Source organism: Heloderma suspectum, chromosome 2 (assembly GCF_057233095.1).
Source record: "Heloderma suspectum isolate Gila_16-S chromosome 2, 16-S_ref, whole genome shotgun sequence".
NCBI lineage: Eukaryota > Metazoa > Chordata > Lepidosauria > Squamata > Helodermatidae > Heloderma > Heloderma suspectum.
Window position 1 is genome coordinate 152,908,819 of NC_139459.1, and position 18,757 is coordinate 152,927,575.

Below are 18,757 nucleotides of genomic sequence, written 5' to 3' on the forward strand. Positions count from 1 at the left end.
GCTATCACTAATGATACAATTGGTAACCGTATAGAAGGACAAGACCTGGTGAAAAAGGCTCAACATGGTTTCCACAAACATATGTCCTGTCTCACTAACCTTTTAGAGTTATTTGAGAGTGTCAATAAACATGTGGACAGAGGTGGTCAGGTAGACATGGTTTACTTGGACTTCTAAAAGGCTTTTGACTGGGGGTGATCTGCATGGCAATGGAATCGGATGCGCTTCTTGGTTATATCCTGATTTCCCTAAAATCACTTGGTCCGTCAGCAGCACACAAAGCAAGAGAAGCAGAGTATACAGCACCGAAAAACCAGCTTTTCTGGTCACACGGGACTTTAAACTTCAGAGTTGGGTGGATGGAGTCAGGGAGGAGAGCTGAACGTCATCAACCCTGGAGGTGCCACTCAGCGAATGGGAGAGCAATTCTACTGTGCTGTTAGGAATCAGAAAGCAACTAAAACGTAATTCTGAAGGCCAGAAATAGCGCTGTACCTCTTTTATGAACGAGAAAGGCAGGCTAGATCCTCAGTGGCAAAAGCAATAAATGCACAGTTCTGAAGGGGAGACACTGTGTTGCAACCAAAAGGGAAAGGTGCCTTTTCTTTTTTTAAAGGAGATGGAGTGAGCATGTATTTTGGTGAGTCTGTTGTTGCTTTGCTGCAAGTGGAGGGAAGAAGAGCTGTGGGCACTGGTGTGATGAGTGCAGGAAGAATGGAAGAAGTAGGGCAGTAGCAGCTGAGGGGAGAAGAGTCTGGAGGGGGAAAGGGGTGGCTCCACCCCCTGACCATCTCATTGCCAGGTCACAGCCATGTCACAGAGGCATGCCCAGGATTTCATGCAGGGAGACAGGGCACACTGCAGCGGAACTGCCTGGGAGCCACTTAAGGAAGAAAAAAAAATGGAGTAAAAGGACTTTCCAAAAATGTGGCTTTTCAGGAGGGAAGCTGCTGGTTGGCTGCGGATTGGTGACAATGTCATGTGTCTCAAAGGACCTCAAATTGCTCTCCCTCCACATTAAATCACTTGTGCAGATTGGCTCCAGGTTGCTCACCAAAAACTGCTAAGCAAACTTGCTCATGGAATAAGAGGAGAGGTCGTCTTATGGATCAGTAACTGGTTAAAGCACAGAAAGCAGAGAGTAGGAATAAATGGTAAATTCTCCCAATGGATCAGATCCTTGGTCTGATCCAGCATATCTTTTCTTATGTGCTTCTGTGTTAACATGGAGGACTAAATGAAATCACAATGTGCTCTCCTGAAAGGTGTTTGTAAATCATGTACACCGTTTAACTTGGGATGTGCAGGACCTGAATCGTCCTAATGGAGGCTGTTGTTCTGCCCTTTTCCAAGGCCACAATACAGCCTTTTCCCAGATGCAGGCTACCTCTTCCCCAAACAACTGAATTTAGGGATGCTTTGTAACAATGGATGTGGGAGAGGCTAGAAAATTTCTTTTGCTGCTGGCAGGAGAACTTTTGAGTTGGTAGCTGATGTGGGACAGTTGGCAAATGGCTCCCTGGCTGGCATTCAGTCCCACTAGAACTGAGAATGGGGGGCAGAACAAGAATCCAGGGGCATCCAAGCACTCTCCTGAACCTCTGTGGAAGAGGGAGAGTGGGTGGGTGATGGCACTGTAGAGAGAGAATGTGTCTTCAGAGCCAGTGAGAGAGGAGAAAGCGCTCCAGCTGAAAGCCCTGCAAGCTATGGCCAGCTATCTCTAAGGAGATGGGGGAAGCAACCCCTTCTTCCTCTCACTGGCGAAAGTTAAGGCAGAAGAAGCTGAGTAACCCTCACAGAAGAAAGTATGACCATTAAATGCTTGTTTATCAGACTTGACTGTGACTTTTGTGGATAGAAAATGGGAGGTGTATAACTATTAGTGCGTGTGCGTGCGCACGCGCACACGTGTGTGGTGATTAAGTGATTGGTTACTGATGTCATTTTTCATTTTCAAAGCAATGCCCTGTCCCCAGAATATTAGTCCAAACTCTGTTCTGGATCCCATAAGAGACCATTACGTCTTTAAGGATTCTGTGACGGTGACTTGTGTTGAAGGCTATGAGATTGTGATGGTAAGTCCACCCTCACCATGTGAAAGCTCTCTGTAAGCCTTGCTGAGAATCCTGTTGGCTCTACAGTGCATCCCTGCTGTATCATATACTCCTGGTGCTGTACACTCTTTCCCAAATCAAATCAACAACCCCTCATATTCCATAGGACTGAAGGAGCATTCGTTGATGTCAGGTGCTCAGGCTAGAAGGCAGACAGGTATCTTGAAGATGGGCAGGCCAAAGGCAGCTACAGACAGATTGGTCAGCCAACCAGAAACAGGCTGGGGCCAGCTAGCGGCATGCGTGTTAGAATGAGAACCAGGCGGCTTCCCTCAGTGACGAGTTGCCCAGACTTGAGAGTTTTCATATTTGCTGGTAGCACCAGATTTGCCCACCACCCCCATTTCACCTATTTTCCCAGGTGAAGAGGATTATGGGCTGCTATATCAGTTTCTCAGCCATAGCTGCCTGTAGTTTGCCTCTCTGGCCAGTAGTGCCTGTGATGCAGATAGCAGGTGGCCACAAGACTGCTGACTTGAGTCCCTTCCTTACTTCCTGAAATGCCTGGCGATTGGCTTTGTGGTGGCTGGGGAAGGGGCACTTTTGCCCTGAAAACTTTGGATGCTCCAGCTACATTCCAACAATTGTGTCTGCTCCACTATTCCTGCTTTGCCCTCCCAGTTTCTGCCCCATATCATCATCTTAATAATCAATAATTAACACAGTTCCATAAATGTACATGGTGCTTTGAGAGAGAAACATAAGCAGAAATGGCAGGTCCTCACCCACAAGGAGCTTACAATTTAGATGTTGACACGGTAGGAGATGAAGTGGGTGAGGGAAAGGGGAATCCAGGGTGGCAAATGAGAGAGGGCAGGAATGGGGGTGGGAAGAACAAGAAGAAACATGGATGATTAAATACAGTTATACATATTTAGGCTTTGTTGTGGTTGGAGATAACATGCCGGCAGGCTTGTTTAGCAAGTGCGGTGCTCCACCTCCTTAAGTGACATGTTTCCACCCTCCCCATGCACTGTCTACAAGGTAGTGCAACAAGAGAAGGACAGAGGAAAGGAAGTGGCATTGGGGAGAGATTGTAAATCTGATGCATTTCTCATTTGGGGAATTCACTGCAGTATCTTTGAATTATTTTTCCTTCAGCCACAAGGCAGTCTTAGATCCTTCCACTCTAGCTGTCAAAGCAATGGCAAGTGGAGCAACTCTGACCAAAGATGTGTTCGTAAGTGCAGATTCCTTATATTGGTTTTGTGTGATCCAGCAGTGGTCCCTAGCACATTTTCAGGTGGTCCTGAGACCACAATGACTACAGAGAAAAATACTTGAGAGTTAGGTGAGTTCTTTGAGGTTTTGACCACATACTGAAGAATTAAGCCACTTTTCCGTTCTAAATTTAAATGGAAAAGCACCTTGCCGCTTCAGTACTGTAAGCAGATGCAGTGGAAATGTCAAAGAAACTTGCTATGGTTATGTTCTTATATTACCTGTATTGGATCACAACCACAAAGGATGAGTGTCCTCCTTTGTGGTGGTTGTCAGGTAAGAAAATATGGTGATCCACAAAGAATAAGCCAACCAAAATAGCAGTCCTCATTACAACAAGGCTTAAAAACCATTGTCCATGTGACTCTGAAGTATTGATACATGGGGAGTTTCTTGGTGGGGGGTACATTAATGCACCCCCCATTACATTAACAGTTAATCCAAGAAGGGGATGGAGACAGAGATGGAAACAGAGAGGTTGCATAATAGGAGCAAGAAGGGGAAAAGAGAAAGTTGTGTTCAGTCCTGGGCCCCACCTACATGGAGATGCTTTCCGAGACAGTTCAATTTAAAACCAGAGTTTCATTATTTCGGAACTGCTCCTCCTGTGGCGCACGCTGCCAGCTAATGTAGTGCATACCTGGGCAAAAACTGCTATCACCGGGGCGAACGTCAGCAGGAGAAACTGTATTGTTTTGTGCATATGTGGGCGGAGTCCTACAATTGAACAACATGTCATCAACAAGTATAAAAAAAAAGAGAGAGGCCCCATCTACATGGGGCTTTTACTCCAGTTCTGCTCCACCCCAAAATCAATAGTGTCAGATGATGCACACTGCTCTCTGTAGCTAGACCGGCGTTTCTTGTCCTAAATCAGGGTTTTTAAAAAACTCATTTTGTGATGGAGTTTCACATCACAGCTGCTTCAGTGCAGCGTGGGAGTCCGTGTGATCTCAGCTGGCTTTCGCTCAGGCTAGTGGAAGCGACGTTAATTGGTGGAAGGAAAAGTAATGTGGAGCGTGGGTGTGGGCAGAGCAGAGGTGTAAGCATGTCTACCAAGAAGTAATTCATTGCCTTCAGTTCCACTTTGCCAGTCCTGCTATTTTGAAGCTGTGCAGCTACGAAGGAGCACAGCTGAGAAACGGTGAATGCCTGTCGATTCGAAGCTGCGCAGCTAGGGATGGCGGAGAATTTCTCCACGTATCTTGGGGAGGCCGAATGCCAAGGCATTCAGCCCCCCGAAATTGTTGGTGAAATTCTCCGCCCCCCCGCCCCCCCCCCCGGGATGGGACTTACCTCCCTCGAATGTCCCTCTTGGCGGCGGGTCCCAGCAGGAGTTTGGCGGTGTTTCGTCGGGGGCGGGGGCTGGTCTTCCAACCGGCTGCCGCCGCCACCATTACAAAATATAGTAAAAAAACCCCACACACCCGTGATAGGCTACGTAATGATTAACGTAGCCTATCACGGCTAGATTGCCAAAGTCAGCCGTGATAGGCTACGTAAATCGTTATGTAACCTATCACAAGTGACTTTGGGGGAAAAAAAAAAGCGCGTACGCAAATGGCGGCGCCCATGGGCGCCGCCATTTGCTTTCCTTATTTGGTCCCGGTAGTTTACGTAAAGATTTACGTAGACTACCGGGACCAAATAAGGAACGCAAATGGCGGCACCCATGGGCGCCGCCATTTGCGTACGCGCTTTTTTTTTTTCCAAAGTCACCCATGATAGGCTACATAACGATTAACGTAGCCTATCACGGCTGACTTTGGCAATCTAGCCGTGATAGGCTACGTTAATCGTTACGTAGCCTATCACGGGTGTGTGGGTTTTTGTTTTACTTTTGTATTTCGCGGCTGGGGAGACGGGGCGCTTCTCCCCAGCCTGAATTTCGGCCGGGTGAGGTGGGGCGCCTCCCCCGCCGGCCTGAACTTCGGGGGGAGAACCGAAGCGCCTCCCCCCCACCGCGAAGCAAGCTGCGGGACCAGGTAAGTCCCTTTAGTACATCCCTATGCGCAGCTAAGAAAGGGTGGATGCCAGGGCGGATGATTTTCATGAACTCTTCATGCACTTCATTGAGCCCGTGTTTGTTTGCGGCGGGGGTGGGCAGGAAGCCTGTTGATTGGGCAGTTGATCTACATCAAAGACAACGTGCCAGTCGCTCTCCCTCCTCGCCAGCTCCGCGCGCTCTGCTCTCAGGGCCTCTTGCACTCCCGCTCATTCTGCTCAGTCTCCGGGTGGCAGCAGCTGCCTGCTTGCCCGCCTGCCTCATGAATGTGTGTGTGTACATGGGGTATGTGGGGTTTGTCATGGACATCTGCTCGTAAGCAAATCCTCCATTGCACTTCATTGAACACGTGAGGGAGGGGGAGCAGGCCTCCGCTCATGGGCTGCCCCGCACCTACGCAGTTGCTGACGCGCATTCCTACTTGTGACTCCGACTCGCCCACCTCACCCCAGCGAATGCAGCTTCAGTCCCCGTATACACTGCAAAAGCGGAGGATCACAGCACTGCGTGTACCGTGGAAAGAGCTAATTCAATTCGATTCTGTGAAAGTGTGGATTGTGCCCAAATCACTTCACGAAGTCTTTCCTTTTAGGTGGGCCCAGAGACAGGAAGGCAGAGGGAGGAAGAGTAAGTTAATCATTACGTAGCCTATCACGGGTGTGTGGGGTTTTGTTTCCCGCCTCCCAGCTGAGCAGAGCAGAGCAAGCTGCTCCAGCTGGTCCAGGGACTACAGAAGCAGGCAAGCTCCCAGAGAGTGAGCGAACAGAGCGAGCGAACAGGGGGAGCAAACAGGAGTTGGCCAGGGGAGTTGCAGTGGTTGAAGAGACAAAGGAGACAAAGGAGACAGAGGCTAAGAGGTAAGTGGGTTGCAGGAAGCCCAGGGCGCTGCCCTTTATCCTTCTGACTGGCTGTGAGCTCACCAGGAGCTTCTGAGAGCTCCAACTGAATTGGAGGGGTGTGGCCTGAGTACTCCCAGCAGCTGACTGGGCGGGAAGCTTCAGTCTGTTTCCCGCCTCCCAGCTGAGCAGAGCAGAGCAAGCTGCTCCAGCTGGTCCAGGGACTACAGAAGCAGGCAAGCTCCCAGAGAGCGAGCGAACGGAGCGAGCAGACAGGGGGAGCAAACAGGAGTTGGCCAGGGGAGTTCGGCAGGGGAGGTCAAGGGGGAGGCCCCTAACATTTTTTTTTTAACTAACTTTTTCCCATTTATTTGTCTTGTAACACACACTTCCACACCAGTGGGACTCTGCTTTTAACCTCTACTGAGTAGAGGAGCAGGCACAGGCTAGTCTAGAACAATCACAAAGCTAGACACAAAAAGGGAAACGGGGCTATGGAAGGACAAGACTCTCCAGTGGTGGTGACCTGCAAGGGGTGTGCCATGTTTGTTTTCTTGCCTGAGAACAACATGGCCTACACCTGCAACAAGTGCAAGTTGATCACGCTGCTGGAGGAAAAAGTAAGTGGACTGGAGCGGCGACTGTCAACCCTCCGGGGAATAAGAGAACACGAAGAGTTCTTGGACAGAATGGGGGAACTACAGCAGCAAAGGGCAGACCAGAAGCTTGAAGAGCAACAGCAAGATGAGGCAGAAGTGGGAAATGCTGAGGAGAAGAAAAATGGAGTAGAGGATACTCCTTGGAAAACGGTGACAGTTAGGAGAAGAAGAACTAGACGCCACTCTGCACCAGTGGAAGCGGTGGAGCTGTGGAACCGATTCCAGGTACTTGCAGATGAGACTGGAGGACAGCCTGCAGAGGAAGAATCACAGGGGAACCTGCATGAGAGTGAGCAAGAGGCTGAAGGTCAGTCAAACAGAGGCGATGAAACCCAGGCCTACAAGAAGAAGAAGAGAAGAGTGGTAGTAGTGGGAGACTCCTTGCTGCGTGGGATCGAGACCCAAGTATGTCGCGAAGACCCGTGGACTCGCCAGGTATGTTGTCTCCCGGGAGGACAGATTAGAGACGTGACTGAAAGGTTACCTGCACTCATAAAGCCCACTGACAGGTATCCCTTTCTTCTCATCCATGTGGGAACAAATGATAGCGCCAAGCGGAGCTACAAAGAGATCACGTCAGACTTTGAAGCTTTGGGAAGGAAACTCAAGAACTTTGGGGCCCAGATAGTTTTCTCATCCATCCTTCCAGTAGTTAGAAGAGGGATAGAAAGGGAACGAAAAATACTCCGGGTGAATGACTGGCTACGAAGGTGGTGCCGACGAGAGAGATTTGGATTCTGGGACCACGGGCTATACTTCCTGGAAGATGGGCTGTTGGCTAGGGATGGGTTGCACCTCACAAAGGCTGGGAAGAATGTGTTTGGCCACAGCATGAAGAACTTCATCAGGAGGGCTTTAAACTGAATCCTACGGGGAAGGGAGATGTAATGTTGGGGGTAACAATGGACGTAGGCGCATGCACTGCAATGGAGAGAACAGCGCTGATAGCGCCCAATAATAGTCTTCAGACACATGTAGGAAGAAAGCCAGACTATGAAGCACATGGTCTTCGATGTCTATATACTAATGCCCAGAGTATGGGAAACAAACAGAACGAACTTGAACTCTTAATACAGGAGGGAAATTATGACTTGATAGGTATAACTGAGACTTGGTGGGATGACTCTCATGACTGGAATACAGCAGTTGAAGGATATAACTTGTTCAAAAAGAACAGGAGGAACAGAAAGGGAGGCGGGGTTGCACTGTATGTGAAAAATACATATCTCTGCACAGAAATACAGGAGGAGGAGCTTGGTAGCCCCATCGAGAGCATCTGGGTTGAAATAAATGGAGCAAAGAATAAAAGGAACCTGGTGGTCGGAGTCTACTACCGGCCACCCAATCAAGGAGAAGCCAAGGATGAAACTTTTGAAAAGCAAATAGCCAATGTTTTAAGGAAGCATGATGTAGTAGTAATGGGGGACTTCAATTTCCCCGATATTTGTTGGGAGACAAATTCTGCAAAACATGGCCCCTCCAGGAAATTCCTGACTTGTGTGGCGGATAACTTCCTCCTACAGAAAGTAGAGGAAGGAACTAGAGGATCGGCTATCCTTGACTTGATCCTAACCAACAGAGATGACTTAGTGGATAAAGTAGCAGTTACAGGAACTCTGGGGGAAAGCGACCATGTTGTACTTGAGTTCTTGGTTCTAAGGGAAGCAAAAGCCGAGTGTACTCAAACGCGTACCCTGGATTTTAGGAAAGCTGATTTTAATAAACTCAGAACAATGATCAGTAAGGTCCCATGGCAAGCAATGCTAGCGAGAAAAGGAGTCCAAGATGGGTGGGAACTTTTAAAAAAGGAAATTCTCAAGGCACAATCACAAACAATTCCAACAAGAAGAAAAGGTGGAAGACAACAGAAGAAGCCAATGTGGCTTCACAAAAAGCTTAGGGATGACCTGAAAACAAAAAAGGACACATATAGGAAGTGGAAAGAAGGCCAAGTAACAAAGGAAGAGTACAGGCAGGTAGCACAGAATTGCAGGGATGGCGTCAGGAAGGCTAAAGCGGAGAACGAGGTGAGGTTAGCGAGGGATGCTAAAAACAACAAAAAGGCTTTCTTCAGCTACGTGAATAGTAAAAGGCAGAGGAAAGAAATGGTGGTTCAGCTATTAAATAAGGATGGCAAAATGATAACAGAGGACAAAGAAAAGGCAGAGGTGCTCAATTCCTACTTTGGCTCAGTCTTCTCCCAAAAGAGGGTCTATGACCCCCTTGGCAAAGGCGAAGTACAGGCTGAAGGGGCAGGATTGCAGCTTGAGATCGACAGGCATATGGTCAAGGAACACCTCATTACTTTGAATGAGTTCAAATCTCCAGGGCCAGATGAACTGCATCCTAGAGTCATAAAGGAACTGGCAGAAGAACTCTCAGAACCGCTGTCTATTCTCTTTGAGAAATCATGGAGGACCGGGGAAGTGCCAGATGACTGGAGGAGGGCTAACGTTGTCCCTATCTTCAAAAAGGGTAAAAAGGAGGAACCTGGGAACTACAGACCAGTCAGTCTGACATCAATCCCTGGGAAAATTCTGGAGCAGATCATAAAGCAATCCATCTGGAAGCACCTTGACAACAATGCAGTGATTACTCGAAGCCAACATGGATTTGTCAAAAACAAGTCCTGCCAGACAAATCTGATCTCATTTTTTGATCAAGTCACCTCCCTTGTAGACCGTGGGAATGCTGTAGACATCATATACCTCGACTTCAGCAAAGCTTTCGACAAAGTGCCCAATGATATCCTGATGAGCAAACTAGCTCGAAGTGGGCTAGATGAAACAACGATCCGGTGGATCCACAGTTGGCTACAGAATCGGAATCAAAGAGTGCTTATCAATGGGACCTTCTCAAGCTGGGGAGAGGTAACGAGTGGGGTACCGCAGGGCTCAGTCCTGGGCCCAGTGCTCTTCAACATTTTTATTAATGACTTGGAGGAGGAGGTGCAGGGAATGCTGATCAAATTTGCAGATGACACAAAATTGGGAGGGATAGCTAATACTTTGGAAGACAGAAACAAAATTCAAAGTGATCTGGATAGACTGGAGTGCTGGGCAGAAAACAACAGAATGGCATTTAATAGGGACAAATGCCAAGTTCTGCACCTAGGAAAAAGAAACCAAATGCACAGTTACAAGATGGGGGATACGTGGCTCAACCACACTACGAGCGAGAAGGATCTTGGAATTGTTGTCGATCACAAGCTGAATATGAGCCAACAATGTGATGTGGCTGCAAAAAAGGCCAATGCTATTTTGGGCTGCATTCATAGAAGCATCGCTTCCAAATCCCGGGAAGTACTAGTTCCCCTCTACTCAGCACTGGTTAGGCCTCATCTGGAGTACTGTGTCCAGTTCTGGGCACCACACTTTAAGAAGGATGCAGACAAGCTGGAGAGGGTTCAAAGGAGGGCAACAAAGATGATCAGGGGACTGGAAACAAAGCCCTATGAAGAGAGACTGAAAGAACTGGGCATGTTTAGCCTTGAGAAGAGAAGACTGAGGGGAGATATGATAGCGCTCTTCAAGTACTTGAAAGGTTGTCACAGAGAAGAAGGCCAGGATCTCTTCTTGATCATCCCAGAGTGCAGGACACGGAATAATGGGCTCAAGTTACAGGAAGCCAGATTCCGACTGAACATCAGGAAAAACTTCCTGAGTGTCAGAGCAATACGGCAATGGAACCAATTACCTGGGGAGGTGGTGGGCTCTCCCACACTGGAGGCCTTCAAGACAAGGCTGGACAGCCATTTGTCAGGGATGCTCTGACTTGGATTCCTGCATTGAGCAGGGGGTTGGACTCGATGGCCTTGTAGGCCCCTTCCAACCCTACTATTCTATGATTCTATGATTCTATAAGTGCAATTGACGACAATGTGATTTACTTCCAAGTAGACATGCTTATCTGGTGTTTTCAGCTCATTCCGCTGAGCAGAGCCATGTGAGATGTGTGTGTTATTCACATATGGCCAAGGGTGATGCAGGGAATGAGTGGAGATTTTAAAAATCGTAATCCCAAAAGCAATTCCCAGTTCCCCACCTCTCTCCCTCCACTCCAGTGCTGAGTAAGTGCAATTGAAGGCAATGTGATAATTCCATGTAGACATGTCTATCCGTGTTTTCAGCTCATTCTTTGAGGCAAGGGAATAATAAGGACAAAGGAGAGAACTGGGAAGGGTTTTTTTCCCAAAGGCAGGGGGAGGGGGAAGCAGCTTTGCTCATTCTTTAGTTCAGAGGGTGGACCCAAGGAAGGGGTTAACTCCTCTCCTCCCTTTGCTGAAAGCAACTTTCCCTTCCTTCTCACAGCACCATTCCCCCAGCCAGCTCACTGAGTTTTTCAACACAGGGAAGCTGCCTTAAAGAGAGAATCCATTACAAAATGACTTTGCAAAAATGTGATTTTATGGCATTAAAAATTAATGCAGATTGGGGGTTATATCTGCCATGCCCATGTGTGAGGCACAGTAACACCAGAGTAAATCCCCCATGTAGATCCAGCTCCGATTGTGTACAGGCTGAGCAGGTGGCAGGGTGAGGATGCTCCTCTAACCCCCAACTTTTCTTTTCCTTGCAGCTGTAGACTGTGGCATGCCTGATAATCTTCAAAATGGAGATGTCACTTTCCTGTCAGGATCTGAGGAGACTGGGTATCAAGCCATGGTCCGTTATGCGTGCCATCAGCCCTATTACACACTGAGGGGCAAAGGAGATGGTGTGTGTCCCACCCTTCCCAACTCTAAGTAGAATGTGATTCAGGGCTTGAAAAGGGCATTGTTCTGCTCAGTTTATGGTGACTGCCCTCTCCGGGATAGAATTAGGGATAGGATTATTATGACAGACACCCCCCCCCCCCGTTAAAGAGTATTTTCTTTTCAGTAAGGAGGACTGGGAAAGGTTTGAATGCCATCAGATCCCTACTTTATTTCTTAACTCCTTTTTATCACATTTTTCCTTCCACTCACCTCCTCCCTCTCTTCTTCTACCTCCCTGTTTTTCTACTGGCTCTCTAGGGACAAACCTTTCCACAACTCAAAACAAACAAGCGCCTATAACTATAGAGATAAAACCAGTGTCATTCCAGTGTCTTTGTGACCCTTTCGGGTGAGTTTTCACTCACTTTGCTTCCATAAATGTAACACCATCACAAGAGGAAGCTCAGATTCAGTATAGAAATTAATGAATGACAACCACAGAAATGGATCCTTCTGCACTGCGTCCCGTAACAGTTCAGGCATAACTGATCTGTGATCAGCGCTTCTGAGAAGGCTCTTGCTTAGTAACAGTGGAAGTGCTCTGCTGAGCAAAGCAAGGGCCAGCATTCTTTGCAGGAATCCCATGAACCAGCAGGGAACTAGCCAGGGGGCCACCAGCGGACTATGATTACCTTGTGGCCAGCCCTGTGTCTGGCTATGCAAGTATGAATTAAAAACAAAGAAACAACTAAGCTCATTGTTACATTACTTTATTTTCAAAGGAGTTTACCGATGCTCAGCCAGTGGGAAATGGGTGGATAAAGAAGAGAAAACAGACCTTCCAGTTTGTGTCCCAGGTACAATGTGTGTGTGTGTGTGTGTGTGTGTGTGTGTATCTCTCAGTGTAGATGCAGATGTTGTAGAAATGTGATACTGTGATCAAGTTGCTATTTCAAAATAAGATTCCTCTCCACTGCCTCTCCTATGAGTATTTTAAAATTCTCATTTCTTCCAATAACAAAGGTCCTTAAACTACTTAGTAATTCAGAATGGTTTTTAAAAATCCGTGTCAATAGTTTGCAAAGCTCTGCATCTCATTTGGGGTGCTTCCAGACAAGGATTTTGTGGTGCCACTGCCCTGCCTCATTCACAGAATTTTATGGGCAGTCCAGACATATTTCTTCCACTCGTAACCCTCCTGTGTTTTCCCACCACTTCTGCTGTCTTTTTCTTATCACAGATAATCTGTTAAAGAAAAAAAGAGGGAATCACTGCACAGTGCCTTCTGCTTGGTAGTCCAAGGAGCCCTCCATCTGGAAGCACCCTTGTTTAAACCCCTCAGAGGCTTCACCAAAGCACCAACCTGGCTGGGAGTACCAATGTGCCACATTTGGGGAGTCCATCTTGTTAACCATTTTGTTGAGTTTGGAGATTTGAATGATGGGGCAGAGGAAGGAGCCAAATAGGCCGTGGAGTGTAAGGGGAGAGAGCACTGAACCACACGAAAAAGGGGCACAGGAGCAGGACTCTGGGGCAGCCTGGGTATCCCCTTGTCTTTTGACTTTTTGCCTGGCCCTACTCTAATCTCAGTGCTGTCCACTATGCAGTAGTCCAAGGCACCTTGCTGTATACAGCAATACTGGGGATGGAGTTCTGCTGGGCTTCTATAGGTTCTGAATACCCAAATGTCTCAGACAGATGCCCAGTTGGCCATACTGATTCCTTATACCTAAAAAGCATCTTTTAGATCTGGGTGTCCTAATGTGGTGCCCATAGACATCTGTCTTGACACCCGTCAGCCTCCCTGACCCTCCTGATTTTAAAAATTGTTTTCTTGAATTAATTTTTTAACTGTGGGGCTGTCTTTTAGCCTCAGCAGTTTGCCTTCTGAACTGGGTGTTTTGTGACAGACCATGCCTACCATGGCAGCCATTTTGTGAATGGGCAAGCTCCCCTGGTGGTCATTTTGTGAGAGCACACACAACACTGTCAAAATTCCAGGTGTGTCCCCAAAAGGTTAGGGACTCCGTCTTAGATTATGTCTTTTTGTCACACCCTAGCATCATACTATAGGGTAATAAAGAGAATGAAGCCCAGGACGGGGATATACATGTAACAGGCTCATTTCTCAGTGGCATCCAGTACATTTTACAAGAAGTAAACAGGCTGTTATCAAAAAGACCATTGGCAGGGGCACCGTCCTGTCAAGAGGCTGGTTCCAACTGAGCCCATAACCTAAAGCTGTTCTAGAGGGCAGTGTTTTTGCTTGCTCCCAATGTAAGTGCATATAACCAGTTGAAGAGATTTAACCTACAGGAATCTTGTCTTCCTACTGCTTGAAAACACGTTTTTGTTTGTTTCCTTTTTTCTTGCTCTAGTCTGTGGAGTTCCCCATACACCCATTGAAGGAGCAGGGAGGATTTTTGGAGGTGCATTGGCTAAAGAAGGAAACTTCCCCTGGCAAATTTACTTTGAAGACCCACGAGGTGGCGGTGCTCTTATTTCGGACCGCTGGATACTTACCGCAGCTCATGTGCTGGACGGGTACCCTAGCCCAACTGTCTATGCTGGACTGCTTGTGGTTGGCAAGAATGCCATGCGCACTGCTGAGCCCCTTGTTGTGGATGGCACAGTCATTCACCCAAACTGGACAAAAATTGTGACAGAGCCCCGGACAGACTTTGATAATGACATTGCTCTGTTGAGACTGAAGGAACCTCTGACGATGGGCCCCACCATTTCACCCATATGCCTACCAGGTGCATCCTCAGAATATGATCCAGAAGTCGGGACCACAGGCTTTATAGCTGGCTGGGGCAGGACAGAAGTGGTTAGGGCATCGGCAAGACTCAGGGCAGCCAAGATCCCTGTAGAGAACATGGAGATGTGCCAAAGAGTGAAGCCAGATCCTCCTGCAGATTCTCTGACGTACGTTTTCACAGACAATATGATTTGTGCTGGGGATGGGCGGCAAGACAGCTGTAAGGGGGACAGTGGTGGGGCGTATGCCATCCTGGATCCCCATAACGAGACACAGTACTATGTTGCTGGCCTGGTTTCTTGGGGGCCAAAATGTGGCACCTATGGTCTTTACACGAAGGTGGCCAACTATGTGGATTGGATTACAGGGGTCATAAACCAGCGCGAAGAGCCAGAAGAATAGATGCATCCCATGCCAGGGATCTGTCTCTCAGGCACCCACTGACTGTCTTGATGTTTTGTTCAATCCAAAGGGCTAACACTAGAGAGGGCAGTTTGGAGTGAAAGTCCATATTATTGCAACCTGCTTTACACTGCTTGGTTTCCTCTGTCTTCATGAAAAGCAAAACTGCAGCCCCCAAGTGCCTTTCTGTCTCTTCCTTGATATCCAAGTCCTTCAGTTATTTTTGGTCTTTGGAAACTGCCATATACCACCTGAATGACCAGTGGATTACACTAATTCCTGATAACAGGACAAGACTATTAATTACATATGTCGTCTCCCAGGGTTTCAACCAGTTGGACAAGGCATAGCTAGCCCTACCATGAGACTAGGTGAAGTGGCCGCCTCAGGCAACAGATAACTTACGGAACACAACGCACCAAGTAATTCTCCTGCATCAGCCCCATTGCAGTGAATGGTAGTCTTCATGTGCAGCTATTGTTAATTGCAACAGGGCTTGTGCGCTCTAGCTTTGACCAAAGCTGGAGTGCACATCTTCCCAACGCAGCAGCAGGCGAAAGTTCTGGTAATTGTGTCATAAGTCAATATGCAATAGCGCCACTCCAGCACCTCCCATCCTTGTATGTCTTAGAGTAGCTCAGCCTCTTGAGTCTGCTGAGCAGAACGCTGCTGGTGGAGCAGTAAAGAGCGGATGTTTGACTCTGGGCTACAGCCAGACCCATGTGCCTCCTGCTCCTGTCCCTTCACACCACAGACTTCAGATGTGTGGACCACCTCTGGCAACTGTACCATGGGCTGGCCACCCATTAAAAGCAAGGGAAACAAATAAATTAAAGCTTTTGAAATGGTGAGATATGGTTGTAGGGAAAGGGGTAACAAGGTACTATGTTTTTTAAAGGACTACATGAGCACTCAGGTGGCAAAGGTGGGTGAGTGCACATCCTGTACCAAACCTTAAAGAATAAAAAACTCCCCCCCCTTTTAAAAATGGTTCCAAAGGCTGCATAGGCATGGTGGGAGTAGGGCTTCTTCTGATACGTTCAAAGTAAAAGAAGGACAAAAGTAATGGTAGACCAACTGCTCAGTGAAAATGACAAAATGCTGGCAGGTGACAAAGAAAAGGCGGAACTGCTCAACTGTTTTTGTTCAGTCTTCTCCTAAAAGAGGATTTGTGTTCCATCTGGCTTATGTGACAAACAGGCTGAAGAGGTAGGAGTGCAGTTTGAGGTTGACAGAGAGATAGTGAAGGAATATCTAAGCACCTTAATGAGTTCTAGTCCCCAGGTCCAGATGAACTGCATGAACCAGAGGATTGGAAGAGGGGAAATGTTGTCCCTATCTTCAAAAAGGAAGATCCGGGGGAAAGATCAACCAGTTAATCTGACATCAATATCTAGGAATATTCTAGAAGAGATTACAAAGCGCTTGATCTGTAGGCACCTTGACACTAACACAGTGATCAGGGCTCGGTCCTGGGCCCTGTACTCATCAACATTTTTGTTAATTACTTCAAAGACGAGGTGGGGGAAATGTTTATCAAATTTGCAGATTAAGCAAAATTAGATGGGGTAGCTAATACCCTAGAAGACAGAAACAAAATTCAAAATGATCTTAATAAGTTAGAAAACTGGGCAGAAAAAGTGACAGCAGGAAAAATGTCCTAATAGTTATAGAAACCAGATAATGCAATCAACTGCCTAGGGATGTGGGTGAGTACCTCCATCCCTGGAGGTATTCAAGCAGAGACTGTCAGGGATGCTTCAAACTGAATTCCTGCACTGAGCAGGGGTTTGGACCCAAGAGCTTAAATGACCTCTTCCAACTTTGTATTCTTCATCATCACTGATGTCACAAGCACAATCCAATAGATGATCATGACAGTCACACAAAATGCACACCTCTCTATTGCAGTAGGTTTTCTTCCTGGAGGGTGGGAGGCTAGATTTGGATGGGTGGTTCTTGAAGTGCCAGGAAAACCAATGTATCCTTGAAACAAGCCCTAACTGCTGCCACAGAATCTCTATAGCTTCTATTTGCATGTTAAAAGCTGTCCTGATTTTACAAAGAAGGGCAGGAGAGAAATATTTCAAATTCTTTGTAACACATACTCTGAATATATTAAAAAGAGCAGCAAATGCAGAATCACGAGTGTTGCCTTGTTCTTGTCTGTCAGACTAGACGTGAAGCATCCTTTGTTGCTGTTAATGAATCTGGGAATGGACCAGGATACTCCCGACTGTCAAATGCTGACATCTTGTGCAACTTTTCCTCAAAGTCCAGAAAGTGTATAGCGTTACACTAAAGGTGCACAAGCCAATTATTTACCACTTTATGATTTGTGGATCCTAATCTAGAGCCAATCTACACATGTGGTTTACTGCAGAGGGAAAGCACTTCAGGGTCATTCAGGACACATGACGTTATGGCCACCACACAGCTTCCCCCTCTAAAATACACATTTTCTGAAAGTGCTTTTAGCACATATTTTACCTTAAATACGGCTCCTGTGTGCTTCAGCTGCAGCGTGCCCCATTCACCCAAATTAAATCCTGCATGCTAGGCATGCCTAGAGGGGTTCTGTGCCTGGCTATGCCTGGCTGAGAGAGAGGGGTTCGGATAATAGCCTGCTAGGTCTATACAGATGTAAGGAGCGGAGGCGAGAAAGTGAGCCAAAGGGGTGGCGAAGGGGCGCCGTAAGGAGCTGCCGTTCTACTGCTGCCTGCCCTCCCCACTGCCTCTGTAGCGTCCTTCCCCCATTGAGAAAATTGCAGCCCTCACCCCCACCCCATAGCTGCTTTCCCATTAGAGTGTTGACCCGTTCATGGAACGCAGCCTGTTTTCTCCGGTCTTAAAGACACAGTTTTAATCTTTAATTTTCCGCAATATCCCAATGGTGGATGAGAGGGGAGAGGTGTGGGGTTAAACTATGGGGGCTTAATTCAGCGCTTCCAAACCTCCCTGAGCAGGGGAGCGTGGAGAGGGGTGGGGAACAAGTTTCTCATTCGCTCAGCAGCATCTGCATGTTTCATGCCGTTCAGTGCAAGAAGCAGGACTCCACCCACACGACCCCAAAGTAAGGAGGATTGACATGCAGTGTGACCTGTGAAAGTGCGTTTTAAGGTACTGTATATTCCACTTTTTGGCTATGTGTGTGACCAAAGCTGATTTCATCAAAATCTGCATTAAACAAGTTAGGGTTCGGGCCTGCTTTGCTGCCTCAGGACCTGGACAGCTTGCTATCAGTGACACAATCATGAATTCTGCAGTGTATCAGAAGATTCTAGAGGAGAATGTCAGGGCATCCATCCTTGAGCTGAAGCTGAACCTAAAGTGGGTCATGCAACAAGACAATGAACCTAAACATACAGGCAGATGTACAAAACAATGGCTGCAGAAGAAGAAATTCCATGTTTTAGAATAGCCTAGTCAAAGTCCAGACTTAAACCCCATCAAAATGTTGCAGCAGGACCTGAAGCGAGCTGTTCATGCAAGGAAGCCCTCAAATGTCATGGAGTTGAAACAGTTCTGTAAGAAGGAATGGGCCCAAATTCCTCAAAACCAGAGAGACTGACCAACAGTTGCAGGAATAGGTTACTTGCTGCATTGCTGCTCAAGCGGGTGCCACCAGGTGCTGAATCTAAAGGTTCACATACTTTTTCACACATGGATCTTGAATGTTGAATCAGTTGTGGATAAATAAATTTTGAAAAAGCATCAAGTTTCTGTGTCATTTGTTTAATCATCTATTGTTCTTGATCCAGGATTATTGGGTTAAATTAAGATCTAACCAGTTGGTTCCCCGCAAACACAGTTTGCAAAGAAAAATCTAACCTAACGAAAGGTTTAAGTTAACTAACTGCATTTATTGAAACATTCAAAGTATTACATCTTTTACCTTTACAAAATTCTCTAAATACAATATTCTTGGTGTAAATTCCAGGGCGGCCACTCTAACATCCTTGTTCTGGTCCATTGACGACTTGAATCTTGAAGTTTGCCAATGTGCACACATGACTCATGGCAATTTAGAGTTGTCCACGGCAGAAGACAGGTGTAGGCAGAT

The 18,757-nt window shown here is 47.1% G+C and overlaps 1 protein-coding gene across 1 annotated transcript in view; it reads left to right on the forward strand.

Moving 5' to 3' along the window:
• The window catches only part of C1S (complement C1s), a 30,415-nt gene extending 12,015 nt beyond the window's left edge, over positions 1 to 18,400 (forward strand). The window contains exons 8-12 of the mRNA XM_084835230.1: positions 1,960 to 2,075; positions 3,216 to 3,294; positions 11,414 to 11,551; positions 12,314 to 12,388; positions 13,910 to 18,400. Coding sequence (XP_084691356.1) covers positions 1,960 to 2,075; positions 3,216 to 3,294; positions 11,414 to 11,551; positions 12,314 to 12,388; positions 13,910 to 14,694 — 1,193 coding nt within the window. The 3' untranslated portion in view covers positions 14,695 to 18,400. The remainder of the gene's footprint in view (positions 1 to 1,959; positions 2,076 to 3,215; positions 3,295 to 11,413; positions 11,552 to 12,313; positions 12,389 to 13,909) is intronic.
• The last annotated feature ends 357 nt before the right edge of the window (positions 18,401 to 18,757 follow it).